Source organism: Cottoperca gobio, chromosome 19, assembly GCF_900634415.1.
Source record: "Cottoperca gobio chromosome 19, fCotGob3.1, whole genome shotgun sequence".
Classification (NCBI taxonomy): domain Eukaryota; kingdom Metazoa; phylum Chordata; class Actinopteri; order Perciformes; family Bovichtidae; genus Cottoperca; species Cottoperca gobio.
In genome coordinates, this window is record NC_041373.1 from 18,195,369 (window position 1) to 18,221,309 (window position 25,941).

The 25,941-nt window shown below is 43.9% G+C and overlaps 2 protein-coding genes across 14 annotated transcripts; one reads left to right on the plus strand and one right to left on the minus strand.

Moving 5' to 3' along the window:
- Positions 1-1,203: 1,203 nt before the first annotated feature.
- Positions 1,204-6,880, minus strand: LOC115024740 (probable endonuclease 4). 5 transcript variants are annotated; one of them, XM_029456560.1, is made up of 9 exons: positions 6,477-6,880; positions 6,322-6,377; positions 4,627-4,769; positions 4,338-4,547; positions 4,041-4,223; positions 3,074-3,205; positions 2,612-2,716; positions 2,254-2,383; positions 1,204-1,404 (listed from the first exon to the last, which is right to left on the minus strand). In XM_029456560.1, the coding sequence occupies exons 3-9, from the start codon at positions 4,766-4,768 to the stop codon at positions 1,344-1,346; spliced, it is 963 nt and encodes a 320-aa protein (XP_029312420.1). In that variant the 5' UTR covers position 4,769; positions 6,322-6,377; positions 6,477-6,880; the 3' UTR covers positions 1,204-1,343. The 5 variants fall into 5 exon arrangements, with proteins under 5 accessions (XP_029312420.1, XP_029312421.1, XP_029312419.1 ...); XM_029456561.1 differs by lacking the exon at positions 6,322-6,377; XM_029456559.1 differs by lacking the exon at positions 6,477-6,880 and having other exon boundaries at positions 6,322-6,450.
- Positions 5,689-25,724, plus strand: tnrc6ba (trinucleotide repeat containing adaptor 6Ba). Of its 9 annotated transcripts, none has more exons than XM_029456544.1 (23): positions 5,689-6,029; positions 7,005-7,058; positions 8,344-8,433; positions 9,409-9,430; positions 9,824-10,270; positions 10,391-13,666; positions 14,221-14,385; positions 14,590-14,786; positions 15,110-15,184; positions 15,609-15,818; positions 16,020-16,139; positions 16,346-16,471; positions 17,358-17,528; positions 18,386-18,544; positions 18,637-18,832; positions 19,144-19,311; positions 19,414-19,560; positions 19,851-19,994; positions 20,731-20,823; positions 21,805-22,017; positions 22,323-22,390; positions 22,613-22,752; positions 23,292-25,724. In XM_029456544.1, the coding sequence occupies exons 3-23, from the start codon at positions 8,377-8,379 to the stop codon at positions 23,839-23,841; spliced, it is 6,744 nt and encodes a 2,247-aa protein (XP_029312404.1). In that variant the 5' UTR covers positions 5,689-6,029; positions 7,005-7,058; positions 8,344-8,376; the 3' UTR covers positions 23,842-25,724. The 9 variants fall into 9 exon arrangements, with proteins under 9 accessions (XP_029312404.1, XP_029312405.1, XP_029312402.1 ...); XM_029456545.1 differs by having other exon boundaries at positions 7,008-7,058; XM_029456542.1 differs by lacking the exon at positions 7,005-7,058.
- The last annotated feature ends 217 nt before the right edge of the window (positions 25,725-25,941 follow it).

A 25,941-nucleotide genomic window follows, 5' to 3' on the forward strand; every position in this document is an offset into this window, starting at 1 on the left:
GTGTGTGTGTGTGTGTGTGTGTGTTGCAGGGGGTATGTCAGTTACACATAGATGTACATGAGATGTTCGTGGTGGTGGAAGTATTCAGTTCTTTTACTGAAGTAGAAACACCACAGTGTGAACAAGTGTAATCAGAATATACTTAAAGTACCAAAAGTGAAATAAAGAATCATATACTTATACATATCATATGTATTAAATTACTGGATTATAACTATGGATACATTAATGTGTAAGCAACCCTTTAGTATCGCTGGTACAGGTGGAGCTAATACATCCTCATTTATTTGTTGATTTGATTCTGTATCACTACCGAGTAAATTAATGTAATAAAGTAAAACAGAATTTATTTATGTATAATGTACCATAAAATAGAAATATATTTTTATAATGGATTCATCTGCAGATTATTTTCTAGATTTATCGTTTAGGCTATAAAATAAAGTTTGTTTTGTGAGTACAAAACCCAAAAATATTCACTTTAATATGATATAAAAAACAAAGAAAATCAGGAAATCTCGTTATTTGAGGCTGAAAAAGGAATTTTCGGACATTTTTCGCATGAAATATCAAAATAGTCTTTTTTAACTAACAACGACTTGATCAGTCGACTGATCGTTGCAGCTACGGGTTTCTGAATGTATTAGTTCATGCAACATAAAGTTTTATATATAGTGATATATCATGTCACCAAGCTTCTTCCCGTGTGTCGGATTCCTTTCTAAATGTTCCTTGTGGGAATAATTAATCCCAAAATCCTTGAACGGTTAAACTTTCTTTGCCAATTGACGTGATTTCATTCAGAAAAAGTAAATAATTTATGCTTTTACTTTGATAGTATTTCCTGTGATGTGCACAGAGGAATGTAACTAAGTACATTTACTCAAGTATCTTTTACTGCATTACAAATGAAGAGAGATTATAAGATAAGATATTTATTATAAATGAAACAACACAACAAGTACAGCTGCAACGATCAGCCGACTATTTTGATCATTTTTAATGTAAAATAGAAGAAAAACAATTTCTGCATTGAGTACTTTTAATACTTTAAGTACATCTTCTTGATTATACTTACATATTTAAATAATATTCTGAATGCAGGACTTTTACCTGCAACAGTATTTGGCATCTCGTTGAGGACTCTGGTCGTGTCGTGTGTTCTTGCTGCCCTCTAATGGCTCAAAGTGAACAAGACGAGCCTTCACAATAAAACACTTTATTCTCTTCATGTTGGGAACTGTTCACACGGTGATTAACAAACAAACTAATTCCCAGTGTGTTTAAGGAGAACCGCCCGGACGCTCTGGCCCTGAGCTTTGGCAGGCTCAGCAGTGAGGGAACTATTTCTTCTCACAGAGGGAATAGAGAAGTTCAATCTGCTCTGCGAACTCGAATCCTGGCCTGTGGAGCAAAGACATGACAGTCATGTTAAAACTGACCCGTATCTGCAAGGCAACTTTATATAGCACCTTCCAACAACAAGGCAATGCAGACCGGAACTATAAAAGCATCAAGACATCAAAATGACCTTTAGACAAACACAAGAATAAAAGGTACAGCGCCGGGTGAGAAACTAGGAACACTGAACGTCTGCTTCTGAGACGGATGCTTCATAACGTAGCAGAAGATCAGAAATGTCTCTAACGAGCCGCTCTAATATCGAGGGATAACTTCTTCTCCAACAGTGAGAGGTTTCTTCTCTTAGCGACAGGTTAGCCACTAAGTACGACGCTCGCCGTGCACTCGCATGTGTTGATGTGGTGCCATCACTAATTCTTTATGTGCTTCTTGTTTATGTTTCTATCTTTTAAAGAACTCCAAGGGTTTGTCTTTTAACGCCGTTCTGAAGGCTTGGTTAACCTGCCAAGCGCCTACCTACCGCATGAATCACCTGTACAGGTAAACGCGTCTTTTCCCTTTTCAAAGCTCTTTCAGACGTTTGTTTTCCACTCATTGTTGCTTGTGGGTTTAATTTCTTTAAGTAAAGTATCACGTGACAGTCGAGCGTCTTGACATGTGTCAACAGACGCACAGACGGATGTATCCGGTGATTTTTCAAAATAAAACCTCTTTCAAAATAAAATATTTTTTTATTCAATCTTTGTATGCGGCCCGGTACCAAATGACCCGCGGACCGGTGGTTGGGGACCACCACTTCACTGTGCACTCTCCTCCATTATATTCTTTTTATAGATGAATAAAGAATATTCCATATCTATCCATTGTTCACAGACTCGTCTCTTATCTCACCGTCCGGGTGTCTCCAGTATCAGAGGGATGTCGTCCAGTCTGGGCTCGTTGACGATGTCTCGGAAAGCAGAGATACCGATGTGACCTTTCCCGATGTCTTCATGGCGATCGAGGTTGCAGCCTAGTTTACCTGCGAAGAAAAGAAAAGGGCAGTGAGAGCTGACAAAGCAGGAGTCGAAATCCCCGATCAAATGTGCATTAAAGGGAACAGATTGATTTTAACGTTATGTTAAATGTACGTTTCTCTCTGTTGACGTTTGCAAAGAGAAACAATAGAGTCTCGTCGTATCGTGTGAGTCACAGCGTTTGTTCGGCCCGTCTTATCTGTGTACGTGATATTTCTGTGTCCTGGCTGTACCTTTGGAGTCATTGAGATGGATGGCTTTAAGATAGCGGAGCCCCACATCCTGATCAAACTCATTAAGCATGGCCTTCACCCCTCTCTCTGCAGCCACGTTATATCCTGCAAGGCAAGAAGCAAACACAACAATCATTCAGACGCAGTTATAAAAGTTTAAAGCTTTGATATGAAGAAGATCTTAGATGGAGTTTGAGCAGAAGAGGTTAACTTTTTATTTTATCAACTGCAATCATGCAATACAGTCAAAGGATTTATGCATATTATTCAATCCCCATAATTAGTTCCCATTTAAAAAATAATAATAGATGTAATTTACTGCACAGGAGTAAATAAATACACAATAAATATATGTATAAGACATGTATCTATAGAATACACAATATAAAATAGAAAGAAATAAGTTAGATATACCAAACTAATTAATAACAATAGAAATATATATTTCTGTTGTAAGCTCACCTGCTGCAAAGGCGTGGCAGGTGTCCAGACACACTCCTACTCGGCTCTGGTCTCTCACTTTGTCTATGATGCTCTTCAGCTCAGGGAAAGTGCCGCCCACCGTGTTGCCCTGACCGCTCATGTTCTCCAACACTGACCGCATGAGGGGGGGGGGGGATTAAAGAAAAGACGATCAATTTGAGACAAAGGTCCAATACTTCCCCCGACCTGCTTAAACCTGATTCACGTCCAAAGTTTGATTTGCCTGCTGGTGTTCATTCCCGGCGTGAGGGCAGGTGCTCCTGCAGGCCGTCCTGCAGTGTATTCTTGTCACACACTTGGTGTGTGTGAGTAGAAAGGACGGCGGTCATTGCCATGAATCACAAGTAAAGCAACACCAGTGTCAAGCCAGCAGTCACTTCTGCAAACGGTCAGTTCTGTGTTAACACAGAAGTCAGTCTGAGGTCGAGACGAAGACGAGCCTCGTTTTATTTGATAGTTGACTCGTGGTAGTAAAATATTAATTCTCCGAAATAAGGTCAAGATTTTATATTAAAGTCCAATTTTATTAATAACATGCAAAGGGATTAACCCACAGATTATAGTCACTTTAGGTTTTAATTTGTCTGAGATTCAAATACTCAATAAAGCATCGTTCTTCTTCGGAGAAGCTCAGAACGTTCTCTGCTCGACGAGGCCATCAGCAGGAATGCTGAGGCTGCAGTTTGCACGTTACAGGGCACATGTCAACACAGCAACATTATGCAACAGAGCGAAGGAAACGTCTCAAAGATATAAAGAAATATCAAGAGTCCAAGGTAACGGGGTGAGTGATATTCAAATGGTCGTTTTCCTTTAACCAGATGTTTTGAGCGCTACAAAGACGCCATATAAATAACCCTCTAGTTGTATCAGTCTCAACCGTTCTAGATATTATGAGCTTCACCAGAAAGGTGTTCACTACAAAGCGTTGTCCACCCCCCTGTACCTGTAACCACGGCAGGTGTTTGCCGGTGCGCGTGGTTAATGGCTCCTGCTATCTTCTCCACACACTGCTCCGTGGTGATGGAGCCCAGGGAGGAGCCCGGGTGGAAGTTGTAGAGGTCGAGGCCCAGGAGGCTGCAGCGGCTGAGCTCGTCCACCAGCAGCGCCTGGCTCTTCTCAAACACATCTGGGTGCAACATGGTACACAAAGCAGACGGGGGTCGCCAGAAGAGAAGACGAAATAACTAAACGGTCAGATAACTGAGTGTGAGAGAATACCACCGTCCAGTGTGTGACAAACCTTCTTTAGGAGATCCACAGTTCATCAGGTAGGACCCATGAGGCAGGATGTGAGCAGGGTCAAACCCCTGCAGGGAACATTGCTCCCGAAACTTAGCTGCAGCTTTCTGGTCCAGTGCAGGCCTCTTCCATGACCGCTGGGAGCCCAAGAACAGGGCGAAACTGCGGCCACCCATCTCTGTGCAGGACCCCACTGCTTTCCATATCCCACCTGGACATATAGACGATGCAGCGCAAGAAATGAGAGTCTTTTAATTAGACTCTAATAACAAGATGGCACGATGTCTTACCTTGAATGCCAACATGAGCTCCAATGTATTTATTATTCCCGGGGTCCTTCCTCCGCTTGTCTGCCCTCTCCTCAGCCTCTTGTTCTCCTTCAAAATCCTCCTCGAATTTCCTTTTTGACGCTCCTCTCTTTTTCGGACCCATGCTATCAAGAAAAATATTATTCATATATTATATTTAAAATATAATATATTAATATTTTAAATAAATACATTAATATATATATATATATATATATATATAAACATATATATATATTTATTTATAAATATATTTAAAAGAAAACTATATATATATATATATATATATATATATATATATATAATAAAAGATCAAATAAATAAATAAAAATGTGTTTTTATCAATATAAATACAGTGTGTGTGTGTATATATATATATACACATATACATACACATACACACACACACACACACACACACACACACACACATACAGTATATATATAAAAACACACGTTGTTATTTGATCTTTTATTAGTCTTTATTAAACAAGGACCATGCATAACAAATGATGATGATTTACACCAGATTTAGCCATTAGCTCATGTCCATCTTCCCTGGGCAGGAACACACATAACAGAAACTAAACTGACATAGTTTCTATAACACTAACAATTATACAGATCCACATGTAAATACCAGCACATTTATCTTAAGTTAAAGCAACAATGTGGACATTGTATCAACAGTAGAAATGTAGAAATAGTGGAATCATATTATTGCTGAAAATGGGATCTAAGATTAAGATAGATAGATAGATAGATAGATAGATAGATAGATAGATAGATAGATAGATAGATAGATAGATAGATAGATAGATAGATAGATCAGACTATTGCTTGAAATGTACAGTATAATTCCGTATTGTGCTGCGAGTGTTGCACACTTTGAACTAACATTGCACAGTTCTGGTATGTGTAGTCCGTGTTGCACAGTTCAGATATAATAAGTGTTAACCTGCTCAGCATGAACAGTGCTGCTAAATGTGACAGTCGAAAGTTTATGAAGGTCACAATGTTTTGCATGCATCCTCTCTGCAGGAGCCAGTCACAGGGCTTCCACGCAGCTGCCACAGGCTGGCCATTGGAGACGCTTCATGCTGAGCAGCAAAATGGCCGCCCGTCAACCGACTGACTCCACAGCGCTTTGAAATTTAAATTCTTCTGCACATTAGGGTTTACACTATTACAACGTTAGTACTTATTTACAAACCTGTAGCTTACTACGCGTGTTTTTTCATCATCTGCCACTTACTTGACTGACCTACTCAGGCGTCGCTGTTCTTGTAGCCTCGACGAATGCCTCAAAAAGCTAAAAAAAAAATCGCACTGAAGCACTTTAGCTAAGCTAGCTCGCTAGCTTTTCTTCATATGTGATTCCAGAGGTGAGTAACATTAGCTGCGTAATATTTCTCAACGATTAAACATTTCATAATGTATATGCATGCAAAATGACTGCAAAATATTTGTTGATTTAAATGCCCTGCGACTGCGCTTGCTAGCCAAGCTAACGCCGTTAGCCTCGCTACTTGTAGCTTCTGTAACTTAGCTAACTTAGCATTAGCACTGGTATAGCAGCAGTATCATTAGCAGAGGGAGATTTGTGGCTCAATGCTCGGTGTATTTGCTCTTAATGACCGTTATGCAAACACATAACAGAGTATTTATCCAACTTAGGTTTGTTTACAGCTGGTTGACCTCGTTAACTTGTTAATGCGCGCCCTGTTCTGCGTCTACGTTTTTTACCAAGTATGAGCAGAAACCACTCCTTAATGTTAGCCATCGACGACAATATGTTACTGCTGTTAAACTTGTCGCCTGTGGAAACTTACAAGTACGGGGATGAAGGTGGCTGGATATCAACCCTACCCCGTTTATACACGGTGTAAGTTTACTTTAATCACCTGTGTCTTCGATTTCCGTCAACTATTTTGCATTTTTAGCACCAGAAAGCTCGTAATGCTAACGGGAGCTAGCTAAATGCGCTCGTGAATGTGATCACGTTAAAAGGAGAACACCGGTACGGTAACATTAACGTGAGCTGGTGGAGTTTACATCATTGATTTGGACATAGCTTAGTATATTAATACTAATCTGGTGTGGTTTTGTGTTGCAGCAGGCCTGAGGTCAGCTTCAGGAAGGCTGTCAGGCTGTCTGTGAATCCTGCTGTTATGGCATTAAGCAAAAACGAAACCAACTAAAAGCAGTCGGTCAGGGCGTAGCACCTCAGTAAATACACCGTGTGCTCTCTAAATGCATAAACTGACCATTTGCAACCTGGTAATGAGTTTAAATATGCAGTAGGATTTTGCCAAATTGTAATATATTGATGTATTTGTGCTTTCCTTGCTACATTACAGTAGAGCTGCAACGATTAGTCGACTAATCGCCAACTATTTTGAGATAAAAGCTAGGTGGGTAATTTTGTTTTAGATTTTTTTTTTGTTACATTTGTTGAAATACTCTTTACATCCTGAGAGCAATCAGTAAATCCAATCAAGCGCTTGACAGCTGTGAGCACTAACAATAACCATGTTGGTTGTTCAGGATCATTAATCTATGTTTACTTTCATAATTATAAATTCGGGGGGGTGGCTTTGGATGGAGTCATGAATGAAAGGGCTGTCAGTGTTGCCAATTTGGCGACTTTTTCACTAGATTAAGCGACTTTCAGAGCTGCTAGCTACTTTGAATGTAAAATAGTTGGGCTGGGTTTATCGGTAAACAAATGTAGTTCACTCTTGCTGGCTTCTCCGATGTTACCTACCCACGCTTTAAGTGTTAAAGTAGGGCTGGGCGATAATTCAGTATGATCATTTATTGTCTTTCAATGGAATCATTGTGTTGAAATCTTATATGGCGATGCACAACCTATGCCACCTAAACTTAGAATAACAAGCACAAACTCACTCAAATTTCTCAGAAAATCTGATTTAAACAAGAAAACACACTGTACTTATTATTTAAGTATTTAATTCACACAGGAGTATACAAAAATATGCTTTAACATGCAGGTTTTTCATATAGACTATTCATTTCTTGAATAATTAAAATAATAAACAGTTTTTGAGATTTCTATTGAGGTATCTATTAAAATATATGTTGTTAGTTGCTCTGTTCTTATATTCGGGATCCTAATGACGATGCATAACTTGGTGTGCTTGTATTGCAGGCATTACTTGTCTCACAGCTGTTAAAGAGTCTAATCCGGAGGATTTGCTGACCATCCATTTTAGAAACAATTTAAGCACAAGAACGGGTGTCAAACCTTCTTTTGGTCACTTGTTATGGTTTCCAAATCGTTGGCTGACGAGGTGACTGAATCAAGCCTCTTGTAAACTGTCTGAATTGATTGAACCTACCAGTCTGATCAGCTTACAGTATTCTGCATGCGTATGATAGGGATAAATACTGTTTGTTGCCCACATGTCCAGCAGTATTCTTAGATCTGGCACCTGATGGCTAATTCATCCAATCAAGCATGCAGTCTCATTGTCGCTTACACACATGGATGGAGGCTCACGTGGCCATGAGCGTCCATCCACAGAGCGACTGTTGTCTTTTCGCCCTGATTCTTGCTGCAGTCATCATTAACTATTGGTCAATGTTTTTTGAGCAGTTAAAAGCTATACAAAGAAGCACTCAGGGATTTTAAAATGGTGACTGTGTGACCACATTTTGAAATTGTTCCTCCTCCAGAAGAAAGGAGTATCAGGACAGGAGCAGTAGTTAATGGAAGACAAGAAAAGGAAAAAAGACGACAAAAGGAAAAGGGAAGCCTCTCAGAAGGTGAGCATGTTCAACATTTCTTCCATCTGTGTTGGCGACCATTGAACAAACATGTGGTGGGATTTTTGGGATGAGTTAGGATTATACTTTATTCATATATTCCAATTTAAAAGCTGATCCCATTAATATCATGTAAGAACTTCTCTTGGATGTTAATTTAGTCCAATCACAGTCGAAGGTGTGCCGCCTTGATGTGAGATCGACACTTTTTTAAAACCTAACTTGACTTGGATAGATACTTGATCCAGGGTCTCGACTAACTTGCGCCTGCTGGAGGCAGATGTACCAACAACACTTGTAATTGTTGATTATTTGGTGGCACCGAATCGATTAATTGTTGTTGAACTATTGTGGTTGTTTCCTTAAAGCGTGCCACCGTGTTGAACCAGTTGTGTAGATTTAATACACATCCATATCCTATCATGTTGTTTTATAACAATATAAGTACAAGTATACTCATTGTCACATGTTCTATGATGCTAACAAATTAATGTTAATCACATATGGTAATATTTCACCTGATGTCAAACAATTGTGTGTTTTTTTTATAGTTGTTTTGTAAGCAGATTGACGGCAATTCAAAAAATGACTTTAACAAATTGCTTCTCTTAGAAAACAAAAGTTTCTGAAAGATTTGTTTGACCCGGGACAAGTTCTAGGTTGCACTGTTTTGAAAATGTGAAATGCAACTAATGGGAAGAAGTGACAGCCAACGTTAATGTTTGGATAACGTCTGTCAGTGTTAAATAACAAGTCTCAACAACGTGATGTATTTATTATCCAGGCACTCCTAGACTAACCACGATCACGCTTCAATCTTTTGAGCCCCATGTTGTCTCTTGTCTTGTACTTTAAAAGCATGTTGTACAGAAGTTTGACATTTGAATGAATGAAATGTATTTTTTCACGGTGTCTTCACTTTGATTCTCTTTAAAGAATTATTTAGTCACTAATGTGTTTTTCTCATCATTTTAGGTCACGGAACAAAAAAACAAAGGTAAGCAGCAGTGATGTTTGTGTATTTGTTTAGATATTGATGTCAGGTGTTTTTTATGTTCACCAAAGTTCATCTATTTGTGTCCTTTTTTACCTTCTTTTTTTGTCCAGTTGTGGTTAATGGTGGATTTTATATTTCTGGCATCAGCATTTCTCTGCCGCAGTATCCATCTTGATGCTAGATAACATTTTATTATCTTAATTGGCTTTTATGTTGTTAAAAGAGTAACATTTATGAACGCAAAGCATTTGTATCAGGACATTCTTTTTAGCATATTCATTTTCCTTATCTTTTTAATTCCAATATATTGTTAGTGCTTACATGAAATTAATTGTGTGTCCACTTAAGATGTTTTTGGTTAAATGATGCCTAATTTCATTCCCCTTCCTGCAGTGCCAGACTTGACCAAGCCGGCATCTGCCCAGTCTCCTGCCATTCAGAGCAGCTCTGCCTCCCCCAGCCCTGGACCCACCCCCTCTGCCTCCCCATCCCCAGCCACCTTGGGCCCTGGCAGTGCTGCCACCCCGTCACAGGGCGGCAACAATGCCAAGCGCCTGGCGGTGGCCAACGGACAGCCCACCTCCACCACCATTTCTTCCTCCACCACTGGCAGCCCCAGTGCTGCTGGAAACGGCAGTACAAGTAGCGGAGGCGGAGCCCAGGCGCCTCAGCAGCAACCGCGCTACATGCCGAGAGAAGTGCCACCACGATTCCGCTGCCAGCAGGACCATAAAGTGCTACTGAAGAGGGGTCAGCCGCCACTGTCCTCCATGCTGCTGGGAGGGGGAGGAGGAGGAGGAGGAGGAGATGGCCCCAATGCAAACATGGCTGCTGTCTCAGGTAAGTGAAGGCAATGCTGTAGGTCACATTTGGAATTGATCCATTCTCTTTAGATCGTTTATTTATAATTTCTTCCTTTTGACCCCTAAAGTTTTTCTCTTTTGGGATTTGCCTTTTCAGATTCTGGTGCAGCTGCCTCCTCATTGGCTCTCACCTCATCATCAGTTGCTGCTTCTACTACTACTTCTAATTATGCAAATTCCATGTGGGGGGCGAGCTCAGGCAGCCAGACCTCCTCTCAGGGCAGGGAGAAGGTGATTGTCGATGGCAACGACCTGGAGGAGTGGCCTAGCATCGCTGGCAATGATGGGGGAGGAGCATCTTTCACCGGGGCTGGAGGGGGCGGCGGCGGCAGCAGCAGCAGCAGCAACAACAACAACAACGTAATGCCTGTGAACAGCATCAGTGCCTCTGGCAACCAATCCTCACCCACTTCCTCGTTCTCTTTGCCCAATGAATGTATGCAGTCGTCCAACGGTGTGGCATGGGGGATGGCTGCCTCCCAGGGTCATCTTGGAGGAGGGAATGCAGTAGCTGCAGCTGGGCCTCTGCTACAACAGCCCTCCTCACTTTCCAAAGCCTCCGCTGTGCCAGCGAGCCATGATGCCAGTGGCCCCGTCGACGGCAGCAGTGGGATTCCAGGTGCCAACTTCAATCCAAATGCCAACCCTTCGGCCTGGCCTGCCCTGGTGCAGCAGGATGGGCCCGCTGCTGCAGGGGAAGGAGGTCAGTCTTCCTTCCATCACCAGGGCCCTGGAGGGTCTTTGTCTGCCAACAACTCTGCTTCCCTGGCCCTAGGAGGCGGGGCAGTCGGGGTGCTGGGGGGTCACCCACCTTTATCTGTGAATCAATCAAGCACCCATCAGCGGCAACTTCACCAAATGCAATCCAGAGACAGAGAGATGGGAGGGGGGAAGTGGGACAGCGAATCAGCGGGACCAAAAATCGCAGGGGGGGAAGGAATTGGGGGAGGAATGGACCGTGGTGTGGGAGGAAGCGAAATGAGTGTGGGAGACCACAGCCTTGCTTCCTCATGGAGAGGCCAGTCTTCTTACCCTGCAGCTAACTCCAAAACGGGTGCCTCAAGGACTGATGGATGGGAGGGTGGCGGAGGTGGCACAGGTGGATTCGGAGCTGCTGAAGGAGATAATGGGACCTCGGGTTGGGGGTATCAGAGTTCCACGAGTGGAGCAAATGCTTGGGGCAGTGCTGGAAACAGTAGTCAAACCTCCGGGGTATCTCAGGGAGGGTGGGGGTCATCAGGAGTCGGAGGGGAGAGAGGGGTTTCTGGTGGTGATTGGGGTGGGAGCACCGCTGGTACTGGTGGAGCTAATCCAGGAGGTGAAGGGATTGGTGGAGCCTGCAGCAGTAACAGCAGCAGTAGTGGGGGCAGCACAGCTGGCAACCCCCCTACCACCTCCTCCTCTTCCTCAACAGCCACCACTACGACCAGAGCTTGGGACAATCAGAAGGGAGAGAGTGAAACGGGGGAATGGGGTGGTGGAGGAGATGGACAGGGACCACAGGGAGGATCCTCATCCAGTGGTGGAAATTCCAGAAATGGGAGTGGGCATAACAATAGTCACAGTCGTACTCACGTCCCTGCACCTAATGCTGAAGCTGCCTTACAGAACCTGCTCAGCCGGTCTGATTTGGATCCTCGAGTCCTGTCCAACACAGGCTGGGGCCAAACACAGATTCGACAAAACACGTCTTGGGACTTTGAAGAACATGGAGGAAAGAGTAAAGGTGGATCGTCATCAATTACATCAAAACACGCATCTTCTCTTGGTGGTTCTTCTCAGTACTCTGGTGGACCCAGGACTCAAATCACCGATTCTATGGGTCCAGGGGTCAATCCTTCCCTGGCTCCATCTGCTGGGTCCTCCGGAGAGGGCTGGGAGAGCAGCAGCAACAGTAGCAGTAGTGGGGCCTCTCTGTCTGGGAGAGCCCCACCACCTTCTGGCCCCAACATGAGGAATCTTGGCGTCTCACAATCTGGGCCAGTGACCACAACGGGACCTGGTATGGGGTCAGGGGTAATGTCAGGACATAGCCAGCAGGGGAAGGCTACAGGCTGGGGTGGAGGAGGAATGGGGGCTGGGGATAGCCAGCAGGCCAAGGGCTGGGGGAATGAGGAATGGAGAGATAGTAGTAGAGGAGGAACTGGAGGAGGGACTGGAGGAGGATGGGGTGATCCTGGGCAAAGGGGTGATCCTGGGCAAAGGGGTGATCCTGGGCAAAGGGGTGATCCTGGACAAAGGGGTGATCCTGGACAAAGGGGTGATCCTGGACAAAGGGGTGATCCTGGGCAACGGGGTGATCCTGGACAAAGGGGTGATCCTGGGCAACGGGGTGATCCTGGGCAACAGAGTGACCCAGCGAGTGCAGGCTGGGGAGGAAATAAGGAGGAGAAAAGGACAGGGGGGTGGAAAGAAATGGGAGGGAATGGAGGAGGGAGTGGGTGGGGATCAGGACCGAAGGGTGGCGCAGGTCGGGACTGGGGAGATCAACAGTCCAAATCAAATAGCGGAGGAGGGGGATGGGAGGATGAGAGAAAGAGTGGAGGCGGAAACTCAGGTGGGGATTCAGGTTGGGGGAGCTGGGATGAAGGTGCTCCTCGGAGAACCTGGGGAGCAGGGGGAGGAGGAGGGAGTGGAGGAGGGGGCATGGGGTCCAAACCTCATCAAAGTTGGAGTGGAGGAAACAAAATGCACCAGATGCCAAACAGCCAGCCGGGCTCCATCACAGGCCCGCAGGCACAACTGCAACAGCAACAATCACAGCCCCGCAATCAGCATCCACAGCGACAGCAAGCGTTGGACCAAGAGGCTATGCAAGGGGGCGGGGGGAGAAAACCCATCTCTCAAGCCCAGAATCAGAACCAAAGCTCAGGCTGGACCTCGGGGCCCATCCCTGGTGGCACCGGAGGAGGTGGAAGTGGATCTGAAACAAGCGGCTGGGAGGAACCCTCACCGCAGTCTATAAGCAGGAAGAACGAGATAGATGATGGAACATCAGCATGGGGAGACCCAACCCGTTACACCTACAAGCCCGTAAACCTGTGGGATAAGAACAGTGCCCCTGCTGGGCAGCAGCAGCATGACCAGCAGCCACATGTCCAGGCTCAGCCGCCACATGTCCAGGCTCAGCCGCCACATGTCCAGGCTCAGCAGCACCAACAACAGCAACAGCAACAGCAACAGCAACAGCAGCAGCAGCAGCAGCAGCAGCAGCAACAACAGCAGCTACAGGCACCTCCAACACAGCAGCAGACCCCTCCAATACAGCAGCAGGCTCCTCCAATACAGAATCAGCCTAGCAGGCAAGCTCCAGGGCTTGGAGGTAACAGAGACTTCAACAGTGGCCATGGACCTGGAAAGACTTCCGCTATAGGTAAGACTTCACAAACTATGAATTTGACCATAATATAGTGACTTTGAAGTTGTCGCAAAGAAAAAAACTTTAATGGCTTTTAATATAATTTAAGATAAACTAATTGGCAAACCTATTTCTTGACTTTTTTTTTTACACGCTTTCAGAAAAACTGACATATTAATTAAACCTTCAACTCGTATTTATAACTACGTTTTTGTTAAAATGACACGATTTATATAGGACGTAGAAAGGGGACAATGTGAAGGAATCGGACTCCCAAAAAAAGAGAAAATAATCCCATTTGTCAGGGAAATCTTCTGACAGTAGTAAACACACAAATGTAATTAACAAACTGTACACATGCAGGCTTACCTTTGAGGCTGAATGTGTCTTTGCTAATCACTTTAACCACCTTCACGCTAAGCCCTGTAAACATGCACAACTGCTCAGGTGACATCGACCTGCTTAAACTAGACGTTGGACTTGAAATGAGAGAAACGGTTGTGTCCTTACCCAAAGGGTCTCTACCAGGTTGCTCCATCTTAACCTGTGTTGTCCGTGTGTGTCTGCAGGTCCGTCAGGTTGGGCTGGTGCTTCTCCTGCTAGCCCTACAGCGGACAATGGCACGACAGCTTGGGGAAAGACTACTGACGCCCCTACTGGCTGGGGAGACTCTGAGGATGCTGGAGGGAAGACAACAGGCTGGGGAAACCCTTCTCCCAACCCCGTCAAACCTGGTTAGAAAATCAAATATCAACTAAGCCACGTGTGGTGAACAGCTGAAAATCGATTTATTCAAACGATTTTGAGGATTGTGTTGGTTGTGCCAAGATATTTGATGCATTGCGTTTGGTATATTGGATATCCATTTCAGATCTTTTTTCAGATTACGTTTTCACAGTATGATTGTGGCATTTAGTTTGATCCTTTTTCTCCTGCAGGTTCAAAGTCTATGCAAGATGGCTGGGGGGATAAAGAAGGCTCTGTGGCTGCCACGCGTCACTCAAGCTGGGAGGAGGAGGAGGAGGGAGGCGGCATGTGGAACAGCGCCGGCTCCCAGGGAAGCGGCTCTTCTTGGGGGCAGGGAAGCAATGGAGGCTGGGGACAGAGCCACCCTGGGAAGAAGCCCAGCAACAAGGTGGGTGTTGAAAATACATCTTGATAAAGGGGACATTTTTTATTCAAAAAACATTTGTGTCCTGCAACCTTCCTGTGGTTGAATCATCAAATGGATAGTTCTGTTTAGAATTATGAAGTGTAGTTAAATTAAGGCATTGATTTATTGTATAACACTATTTGATCTCATGGACGTCTCAGAAATGAGCTAAGATGAACTAAATAGAAGTTGAAGGGAGGCACTTTATTTCTCCTATGGTTTTGTATGGCAATGTTATTGCACTAATCAAATCTTTCTGTTAAAACCTTAATATAACTTCATTTTCTGCTCCCTTTGTCTCTCAGGGTCCAATGAAGGCTGGTGGAGGAGACTCGTGGATGAGTCCCATCAACAGACAGTTCTCCAACATGGGGCTGCTGGTAAGACAAAACATATCTTATCATTTTACTTATTAAAATGAGTGTTATTGGGTGCCATTTGGTAAAAATGAATATTGGGCGATGGTTAATTATAATGTTATCATGATGTGTTCAAATGTAGTAGTATAGAAACTTGAATAAAAACAGTTTGTCGGAGCAATTAAAATAGATATTAGAGGGAATTATGACCTGGTTAAATTCAAACGGTACTAAAGGAGTGTCTGTTGCATTACATTGCTGTTTTTTACTACGGTATCAAGAATCGTGGAATTTCTCTGGTATTATCGTGACATCCCTAATTGTGGCAGGGAAAGTCAAAGCTTCCCTCTTTCACAGATGCTTTGTTTTGTTCCACACACACAAGTCGTTTAGCAGGTTGGTTGTCTCCTACATGATGATGATGATGGCCTTTTCTGTTGGACAGAATGATGATCCCAGTGGCCAGAACATGGACCTGGCTCCGGGTTCTCTCCAGGAGAAAAAGATGGAAGCGGAGAAAAGAGGCATGGGGATGGGGATGAACGATTACAACGGAGACATGAGGAAGGGAGGAAGAGGAGGAGGGGCGATGGGTTATCGTCCACCTGGTTCCAAAGAGGCAGCACCTGGAGACTCTGGGTCCTACTATGATAAGGTAATGTCTCACTGCCACCTTTAGCAGTCTTTTGTCTTCTATGTCTTTCTTGTGTCTAGATAACATTTTGTCCTTTCTTACTATTCTTTATTTCCTCTTCTGATTCTACCTTTACTTCCTGGTCTGCCACATTCCTCCCTGTCTCAATCTTCCCCTTCACCACCACTTAAATTGGGCTTCCATTGGCTGTCACTGTGACAGACCTTGCCTTTGACCAATCAGGATTGGTGCCTTGGGGAGGAGGGTCCTTGCTCTCTGTACTCACCACCCACTGTCTACAAGTCCCATTCCCTCTTCAACCACACTATTCCCTTTAGACAAGTAAGATAACCTCCTCTTGTTTCTGTCCTGCCATTTGTTTTACATTAGGTTCTTGTAGTTTTCCCTTTTGGAAAGATAAACCTACAGTTAGACCCCCGAACTGTCCTCCAGGCTGTCGTGTTCTGTGTAATCTGTATGGTTTGTCATGTATATGTCTCCTCTGTTATGGGTCTTCTCGAGGCTGATTTTTCCATCTTCAATCACAGGGCGGTCACAGTATCTTTGGCAGTAGCGGAGGGATGGCTCAGTCAAGACACCAGCCAAGTGTCCCGCCCATAAACCAGTCCCCAGGGATACGAGCGCAAGTGCCTCATCAGTTCCTGTCACCTCCGGTACCAATGCCTTTTCTTTAATTTAGAGATGCACCAATCAATCTCGTATATGATTTTATTTTTCCACACAGCCACAGAGTCGACTATTCACAGCCACACACACACTGTGTTGCCAACTTTAGCAACTTTCAGACCTTTTTTAGTGACTTTATTTCTTCAAATATACACGCACCTTCTACATTTTTGTAAATAGATCGAATAAATAAATAAACATTATAGATGGATACATAATAAAGATGCATATTAAATAGTCGCCTCTATAATAAGCCTACAAACACATTATAGTATCTTTTCTGATATGTATGAACAACGCTCACCTCTACACTCATACTAGCTGCTCCTCTTGTTATGTGGGGGAAATGCAATGTAGACGTCTGCTTTTGATGACATTTGTAGCTCCTTGCATTCACATGTATTGATATTAAGGGGAAAACTTGCATTGAAGCAATGGAGAAGTTATTTGTAATATGTCTCTTACGCACAGTATATCCAGATCATGCAAGGGCTCGATTGCGTTGTTCGCAGACTTGACTTTGTGCTGTGAATTCTTATATCTGTGCGCGTACACACTGCTGGCTGTGTGTGCATTGTGTCTATTAGTCAGTGCGAGTCCCTCGAGTGCATAATCTCTTCAGGAAGACATTGATCATGTTTACCCGCTTACTTCTAAAGAATACAAAGTGAAACGCACGTCTTTTTCCTATGAATTCAATCAATTTCATTCACTCACTCGGGTCGAGGCGCTTGTTAACAGTCAATGAGAACATGAAGGAGAATCGATGTTAATCGGGGGAGAGAAGCGGTAAGCTAATGTGGTTGCTAGTGGTTACAGCACCAAAGCGTTTCTGTGGTAACAGGTGTGCCTGCCGTTGTGTCTCGTCTCCAGGTGCCGGGCTCCGTGCTGAAGCAGATGCCCCCTCCCAGCGGGAGTGTAGGGGGTGTTGGCGGCGTGGGAGGAGTGGCAGGAGTCGGGGGAGGTGTGTTCCCTCCACAGCTGTCCCCGCAGCATATTGCCATGCTCAGCAGCATCTACCCGCCTCACATCCAGTTTCAGCTGGTGAGAATCAGCACTTATACATCTCTCACAGTCACTGCAGAGTTCTGCTGAGTCTGGAAATGATTCCTAAGTCCTACAGAGCGTGTAAATGTCACAGAACTTTAGGAAAAGAAAGATACTTTTCACATGTGTGTTTATACACAAACACGAAGTGGCAACAAAATGCGATTTTCTTTCCTCCCCTGCATCTGACATCTTCTGATGCTTATACTTTACATGTCCATTCTCAATGGGAATATTCCTGGTAAAATTAAACAAGCGGAAATTCGCAATAGCTGCGACCACGTACGCACATGCAGCCACACACACACACACACACACACACACACACACACACACACACACACACACACACCAAATTTCATGTAGAAGAATGACTCACTAAAATTATGCTCAACACCCACAAAATCCATGAAATCATGTCGAGCAATAATGCGAAAAATATGTATTTTGTAAATTGATACTGTGTAGGAACCCTGTCGCCCTCAAATGACATCATACTTGTGTTTATATACTCACTCAAGCACTAAACACACCTACACCCAAAGGACCACGATGGCAATAAGTTCTTTGGCTTTATTGTGTTTTATCTTTTTCAAAAATACTACACAAAGAAGCTGTGCATATGTTATTTATTTATATATAAATATATATATTGTCAATAATAACTCATCACAAACCACACTAACCACAAATTATACAAAATTCGGTGATACAAAAAATACTTTTGCTACAACTCACTGCCGAAACATTTATATATGAAGATTACCTCCCGGAGCATTTCTGTCTGTGTTGCGTCTCACTCGTCCTTTTTGTTACTTTTTCTGTTTCGTTGCGTTCCGTCTGTGTTCGTTCAGGCTTGTCAACTCCTCCTTCAGCAGCAGCAGCAACCGCCGCCGCCGCCGCCGCAGCAGCAGCAGCAGCAGCAGCAGCAGCAGCAGCAGCAACAACAGCAGCTTCTGCAAAACCAGAGGAAGTTCCCACCGAACGTGCGGCAGCAGGCTGACCCTCAACAGGTACACACAACATATCACTCCCTCCTTTGTCACTTCTTTACTTCCTCCTATCAGCTGCTGACTCTTGTTTTTTTCGTTGTGTCTCCCTTCAGCTTGCCAGGATCATGGCGGTGCTCCAGCAGCAGAGGCAGCACCAGCAGGTCGGGGGTTTAGGCGGCAGCTCCAAACTCTCTCCCTCCCACCACGGCGGAGGGGGTCCCAAACTGCCCGGGGCTGATCCCCTGCCCCATCCAGGCCTGGCGCAATCTGTGGCTGACCTGCACCAGAAACCTCTCGGACCATATTCCGGTAAGCGCTTGTTCTGAGACGAGGTTATATTTGTATTTATAAAAGACCTCCAATGGCGTGTGCGTGCACTACATTTCCCAGAGATCATTGGCCCCGCCCGTCCTGTCATGTAACTTGTACCTCGAGAGGCCATAGTGAGCCACTATAGTGGCAGTCTGCCCTCAGACCCCCGAGAGGAAGAAGTGTGGAGCGTGCTGCATGTCCTCCCCACAATGGGTTCAGCACAGTGAAATGTGTTCATTTAGAGTATGTTGCCTTGTTGTTTCAACGATAATGACCGTCTCCGTGTTTCCCTCTCTTCCCGTGAGCAGGGTTCAGTTCTGGGGTTAACCTTCCTGGTCTGGACCTGGGTGGCTCTGTAGTGGGGGGGCCTGGGGGCATGAAGGACCTAGGGATTCAGCAGTCCCGCTTCAAATGGATGATGGAAGGACACTCTTCTCCAGACACCTCCTCGCCTGAGAACGCATTCCACAAAAATGGTGAGATGTTTTTCTTTCTTCGTACTGATGTTGTTTGATAAGAGTGTTAAATGGGATTTAAACCCATGTGTTGTTTACTGATGTATCTTCATCACCTTCCAGGTCCTGTCACCCCCATGAAGATGCCAGGGGGCTCGCCCTACTCTCAGTACGACATGATGGTTGGAGACGGGCTGGGAGACAACTGGCATCGCACCCCTGGCACCAAGATGGGTACCAAACCTCCCCCCACACCCAGCTGGCCCCCTGGTTAGTGACGCGTTATAGTTAAAGTGACAACTTGAGCTAGAGGATCCCACAAGGTTTAAATATAAGTAGAGATGCACCCATTAACACGCAAACTGTTTCTAAACTCCATTACACACCTTAGCTTTAATAGTCTGTGTTTTATTAACACGCAGTTGCATGAAAGAACCGGCACAAAGATGGAGAACAAAGTTGTGTGTTTCGGTCTCCAGGAGAAGAAACGTGTGGGAATGTGTTCTCCACCTCTTTAAAGAATCTGGCTTCAACCGACCTCACGTGTGTTTGTTCTCTAGAGTTCCAGCCTGGTGTGCCCTGGAAGGGCATCGACAGAGTCGACCCGGATTCTGACCCTTACATGACCCCGGGGAGCATGATGGGAAACACAGTGTCCCCCAACCTCAATGATACTGAGCACCAGTTGTTACAAGACAATACTGGTGAGCATTTAACGGCCTCGTTATCTAAAACATTAAGTGTGATGACACCATATCTATCAGTTTGGTAGTTTAGCTTCTTTATTTTTATGGTTTGTCTTGTTGCACAAAGGAAGCTGGCTCTATGCTTACTCTTTGTTATTTTTTAAATGTACTTTTATCATTATTATCGCGTGAGTTTTATTTTCCATGTTACGAAACAGAATCAGAGTTTAGAGGTTTTCAAATACAAGGAATTTGCTTTGGTGTCTTGGTGCATACACAAACTCAGTAAGAGAAATTTAAGGATGGAAAAATAAGAGCAAATATTTAAAATGAGAGCAAATATTTAAAATGAGAGCAAATATTTAAAATAAGAGCAAATAAGTATCATTTGAAAAACAGATTGGAACGTTGGGAAATCTGTATTTTATTCCTTTTTATTTAATTTTTTACTTTTAATATTAAGTGTTTAATTTCTTATTTAATTTACCATTAATTTAGCATTTTTAGCACTTTCTATTTTGTATTATGTAAAGTCATTTGTGCTGTATTTCTTGTATGAAAGGAGCTTAAACAAAGTTTATTATTTTGATGTTTTTCGAAGCTGCGTTTTTGTTTTGGTTTCATAATTTTGCTTGGGTTCACTTTGCATACAGATTAAAGAAATAGTATTTTTAGCCCATAAACAAGTCTTTATAAGTGGATTCTGTTTGTTGGAATAGTTGAATGAATGACTAACTCAGTCTGTTGTTTGCAGATTCCACCCCCCCCCTCAACACCTTGCTGCCTTCACATGGTGCCTGGCCCTACAGTGCCTCAGACAGTCCCCTCAACAACGCACACAACTCAGGTACACACACACACACACACACACACACACCTCTGTGCTCTTCTGACTCGGTGTGTTCATGAGCTTTTAGTCCTAATGTGTCATTATTTATTTATATATATTTATTATTCATTAATTCTTCATCCAAACAACGTTCATCTCTTTCAGAGTTGTTCGTTTATTTAAGGGATGGATTTTTTTCAGATTTATTCCGACGCCACGTGAATCTTGTTGTTAAAGAAAATGAAACATTATTCGATGTGTCCTCCCGTGACTCTCATCCGCTCCTAAATGTAATGGGTTCTTCCTGGTCACAAGGTGAGCGTTTATTCCGTAAACCTGCTGACAGACGAACCGAACCAAAAACAAATCTCCTTGGCGGAAGTAATTTAATAACGTCAAGAGAATTAATCTGTATCCTGGCAAATAATTATTAATTTTGTCAAACATTGTCTTGTTCCACTTCTCAATTGTGATGTTAGGTTGTGATTTATTTCCACTATCCTCCGACCTCAGATCAAACAATGAGTCGATTGATTGAGAACATTTTAAGTGATAAAGTGGAGGAGAAGGTTATTATCGTAAATTAAAAATCAACTGAAACTAAATTAAAACAATATTGCCTGGTTAAATAGTATTAAACGTTTAGCTATAATATCTCTAACGAAAAAAGGAGACTGTATGAATTTCCGTCAAACCACAGAAACTGACGTTTCTCAGAGATCCGGCTCCGTCAGCAAGAGCGTCGCACGAGTGAAATAATGAAGTAGATGAACTTGAACCATTTAACCCGCTCCGGTCTAATGTTGGACGTTGTTTTCTGTGAGTGTGGTATTCAAGTGTACACATTATGGACATTCCTACACAGTTCTCCAACCATGTAAGTTTATATGTATTTAAATACTTCAAAGACATTATACCTGGCTCTGACCACGCATTGGTTCTATATTTTCCAGTTCACAATCCCTCCAGACCCTCATTCACTTTTCTGCACCCCTACAGCAAAGTACACAGACTACAAGACCAGCTGGCCCCCAGAGCCCATCGGACACAAGTCCTGGAAAGCTAACCGCGGCAGCAGCCAGAGCCAGCTGTCCCAGATGTCCCGCGCACCTCCAGGACTCGCCAGTCAAAAGCAGCCATCGCCTTCCCCTTGGTCTGGTGGAGCCCCTCGATTGGCTGGCCGGGGCTGGGGCGGCGGCTCGAGCTCCACTGGTAACGACGTGACTCATTTATCATGCTGTTTTCGTTACAAGGTTGTCCGTGGAGATTGTTGAAAGACTAATCTGATTTAAATGTTGATTGCCGAGATGCAACACAGTGCTTATTTGAGCTTATTTGAACTTAAAAGTCCATTTACATTTGATTTGGAGAGTAAGCAGGCCTCAGGGGAAGCACTACGCAAAGTCATTCATCATTTACTACATTTGAGAAGCCGAGGGGAAAAACAGAGTGCGATTGTGTTTACAGGGAATGTGGAAAACTCACTCATTTGTTTCTCTTCTGTTTGCTCTCTGCAGCCTCGACGTGGAGTGACGGCAGCTCTCGGGAAAGCTGCTGGTTGGTGCTCAGCAACCTCACACCACAGGTAAACACACTTCACAAAAACAACGAGTGAATCTAAAGTGGGAGAGTTGTTTGATTGTAAACCTCTAGAGCTGCATCTATTGTAAGGCTGTTGTGTTTAATGCACTAATCATAAATGAGCACAACAAAAGTAATTCCACATGGAAGCACTGCTCTGAATTTTATACACGCAACCTGTCACTTCATTGACGTTCATCATCCTCTATTTTGTATTTTCCTGCAGATTGATGGCTCCACTCTGAGGACCATCTGCATGCAGCACGGCCCTCTGCTGACCTTTCACCTTGGCCTGACCCAGGGCACCGCTCTGATTCGCTACGGCTCCAAACAGGAGGCAGCCAAGGCCCAGAGCGCACTCCACATGTGAGTCTGTTTGTAATGTCACTCTCACGTCTGTATGGTCAATATGTCGCTGAAACCAGAAGCTCAAAAACTGAAACCTGACATTTTTGTATGACTCAAACAAAAGAGATGCAACATGCTAATTATTGAGCCTTAGAGATGCTGGTGGGTGGATTTAGTTCCCTTTGGACAGAGCCGATTGTTTCCAGGCTTTATGCTAAGCTAACAGTCTGCTGACGTAGCTTCATGTTTAACATACAGGTGTAACCGTGGTATCGATCTTCCCAAAGATTCCCAAAATGTCAAATTATTCATTATACACTGACTTGTGGGACGCACTGTAATTAAGGTTGAACTCAATTTCAAGCCACTAACTGCGACGCACTTAGTATGAAGGTGTGAGGCATCTAGTTACTGGTAACCTCGGCATTACATCTATTACATTTTTTAAAATAGAAGACGGTACCCTCCATAAAACAAGAATTTGTACCACAGAAGATGTTTTACAGTATAATTTAACGCCATCTAAGACTGACTGGCTGACTTTTTGTTTATTTCAGGTGTGTTCTGGGTAACACCACCATCTTGGCGGAGTTTGTGAGCGAGGAGGATGTGGCTCGCTACATTGCACATTCCCAGGCAGGAGGAGCAGGGAGCGGAGGAACCACAGGCGGCTCTGCAGGCTCCGGGCCGTCAGCGTCCTCCGCAGTGGGGTCCAACGGTAACGGAGGGAGTTGCGAGAGAGGAGGCGGCAGCGGAGGAGTAGAAGGAGGCTCCGCGGCCGGAGGAGGAGCAGGAAACGGAGGAGCCGGGTCTTCGAGCTCCGGGTGGCAGAGTCTGGACAGCACAGGCAGCTCATCGGACCAGTCTGCCACCCAGGGGCCCGGGCTGGGCATCTTCGCCCAGTGGAGCAGCAATGGGACCGTGGTGGGCGGGGCAGGAGGTGTGGAAGCCGGAAGGCAGGGTCTGTGGGGGGGGATGGGTGGGATGAGCGGGGCCGGGTACCCCAGCAGTAGCCTCTGGGGTTCTCCTGCACTTGAGGATCGTCACCAGATGGGCAGCCCCGCCTCACTGCTGCCAGGGGACCTGCTGGGCGGGGGGGGCGACTGACGAACACACATTTTACACCCAAGTTGTAATACACATGTCACACTCTGTATTTATTTACACGTAGAGATGACATGAATTAAAGCTACATTGGTCAACAGTCATTCTTAACACAGGCTACATGCAGTACATGCACACATTATTTTCACACGTACACATTAAACCGCTTAACTTTAAATGAAGACAACAGTAAAACTTGAACTTGGAAAAAGGTGAAATCCATTAAACCCTTTAGGACTCAACTGGATAGCTCTTTATACTCCAAATCCAACCATCTGCATTCAGAGACCCGATCACTCAGGCATGCACTGTAGACAGGCTCAGCCAGAGTCGTACATGTCAACAAGTTTAGCTATTGCTGTTTTTAGTGTGCCACAATTTACTTTCTTTTGTATTACTATTTAATGGTCGAATCTCAAAATTCAGACTTGCAGACTGAGCCCTCATAGACCTGGCTGGCGTACTTCTAAGTTCTCATGTTTGGAAGCTTGAGAGTGGGGAAGGATCTGGAGTTTGTAGAAATTTGGGGACAGCGCCACACTACTGAGTCAAATGGACGATCAGCAACCTTTTGAGATCTGGAAAAGGAGAGCGTTTTTAGTAGGTACCGACACCTCTACCTTGGTGGAAATATGCCATCAACATGGGACCCAGGGTAAAAAAAGAAGAAGAAAAATCAAAACAGAAACAACATTAGCCAAACTTGCACTATATGCCTCTGGGTTTGTTGTTGACACATCCTCCACAAATCCCTCCATTATTTTTGAAACAGCTACAAAACAACAACTTACAGGACGACTAAATGTTACAACAGCAGTGGCCTTGGCTAACAACCAGCGGCCGCCCGCCCGCCATGTCAGCAGCCTTCACACCTTCTCATCAGTTCCACACTGCTCTTATATTTGACAAGCAAAATTGTATCTCCTTGTTGATGTACGTCGGGTGTTTATCTTTTTTTTCTTTCTGTTTTTAAAAGAAAAGAAATGTGAGAAGCTTTGTGGAAATTCAGAGATGTCCTCTTTTTTTTTGCCCTTCAAACACTGACCTCGCTATTGTATTTTTTCTTACTCGAGAAATCAAGTTGGTTATTATATATTGTCATGATGTTAATGATGACTACGATCACTTATTTACTCGCTGTACAAGGTGCCCTCCTGCCTGCCTGTGTGTGCATGAAAGGAGTGATGACAGTATGACCGAATGGAGGAGGATGTGATGAAGATAATGATATCGGGAGTGTCTGTGTTATTGCTACAACGTTGAATGTTTTTTTTTCTTTCTTGTCCATGAGAGATTCATGAGAAATGTGTGTGTTTGTGTGCGTGTGTGTGTGCGCGCGCTTGCTTTGAACACTTATCTGCTCCAGTCAGGGAAGTGAATAGATGTTAATCTGACAGCTTACATTTGAGAGAGTGTGTGTGTGTGTGTGTGTGGATGTGTATACATGTTTGCGTGCTCGACTGTTTGGATATTGTAATAGCTAAAAAGTTCAAAAACGTTGGCACTATTGCATATGTCTCTTAAGTTGTGTTTTTTTTTTTTAGCAGCATTTTGTTCCTGTTTGTATTGTTTTTTTTTTCTGCCAATTGCAATAAGAGAATATTTTGTTTTTAAGACGAAGTAACCAACTGAAGGCATTTCTATAAAAAATGCCAAATCCTACCATACCAAGCTGAGCTGGAACAGTGTTTTACAGACACGTTAAAGACATTACCTGTTATGTTTTACTGTTTTCTTTTTTGTTTTGTTATTATGTATCAATTTAAATTAAGTCAGTCTTTATTATCACTCCTGTTCAGGATGTTTTCATTTATTTCAGATGTTACAAAAAGGAGGGGAAATTAATTTAAAGCAGAAAAGAACAAGATAATAAAGGTTGAATTGAAGTCTGTAGTGGTTTGTTGTTTGATCCATGCGACCTAGTCGTTGACTTATTGTACGTCAGGTATTCAAAGCACATTTTCCTTTGCTGTTTCACGTTAAATGCCAATGAATTAACATGTTAAGCATGTGCCATGGGACTGTCTGCCAATGCATTTTTATTCCACACACAAAGATGCATAGAGCATTGACTTGGTGGACTATAGTGCATTTCACCCCAAG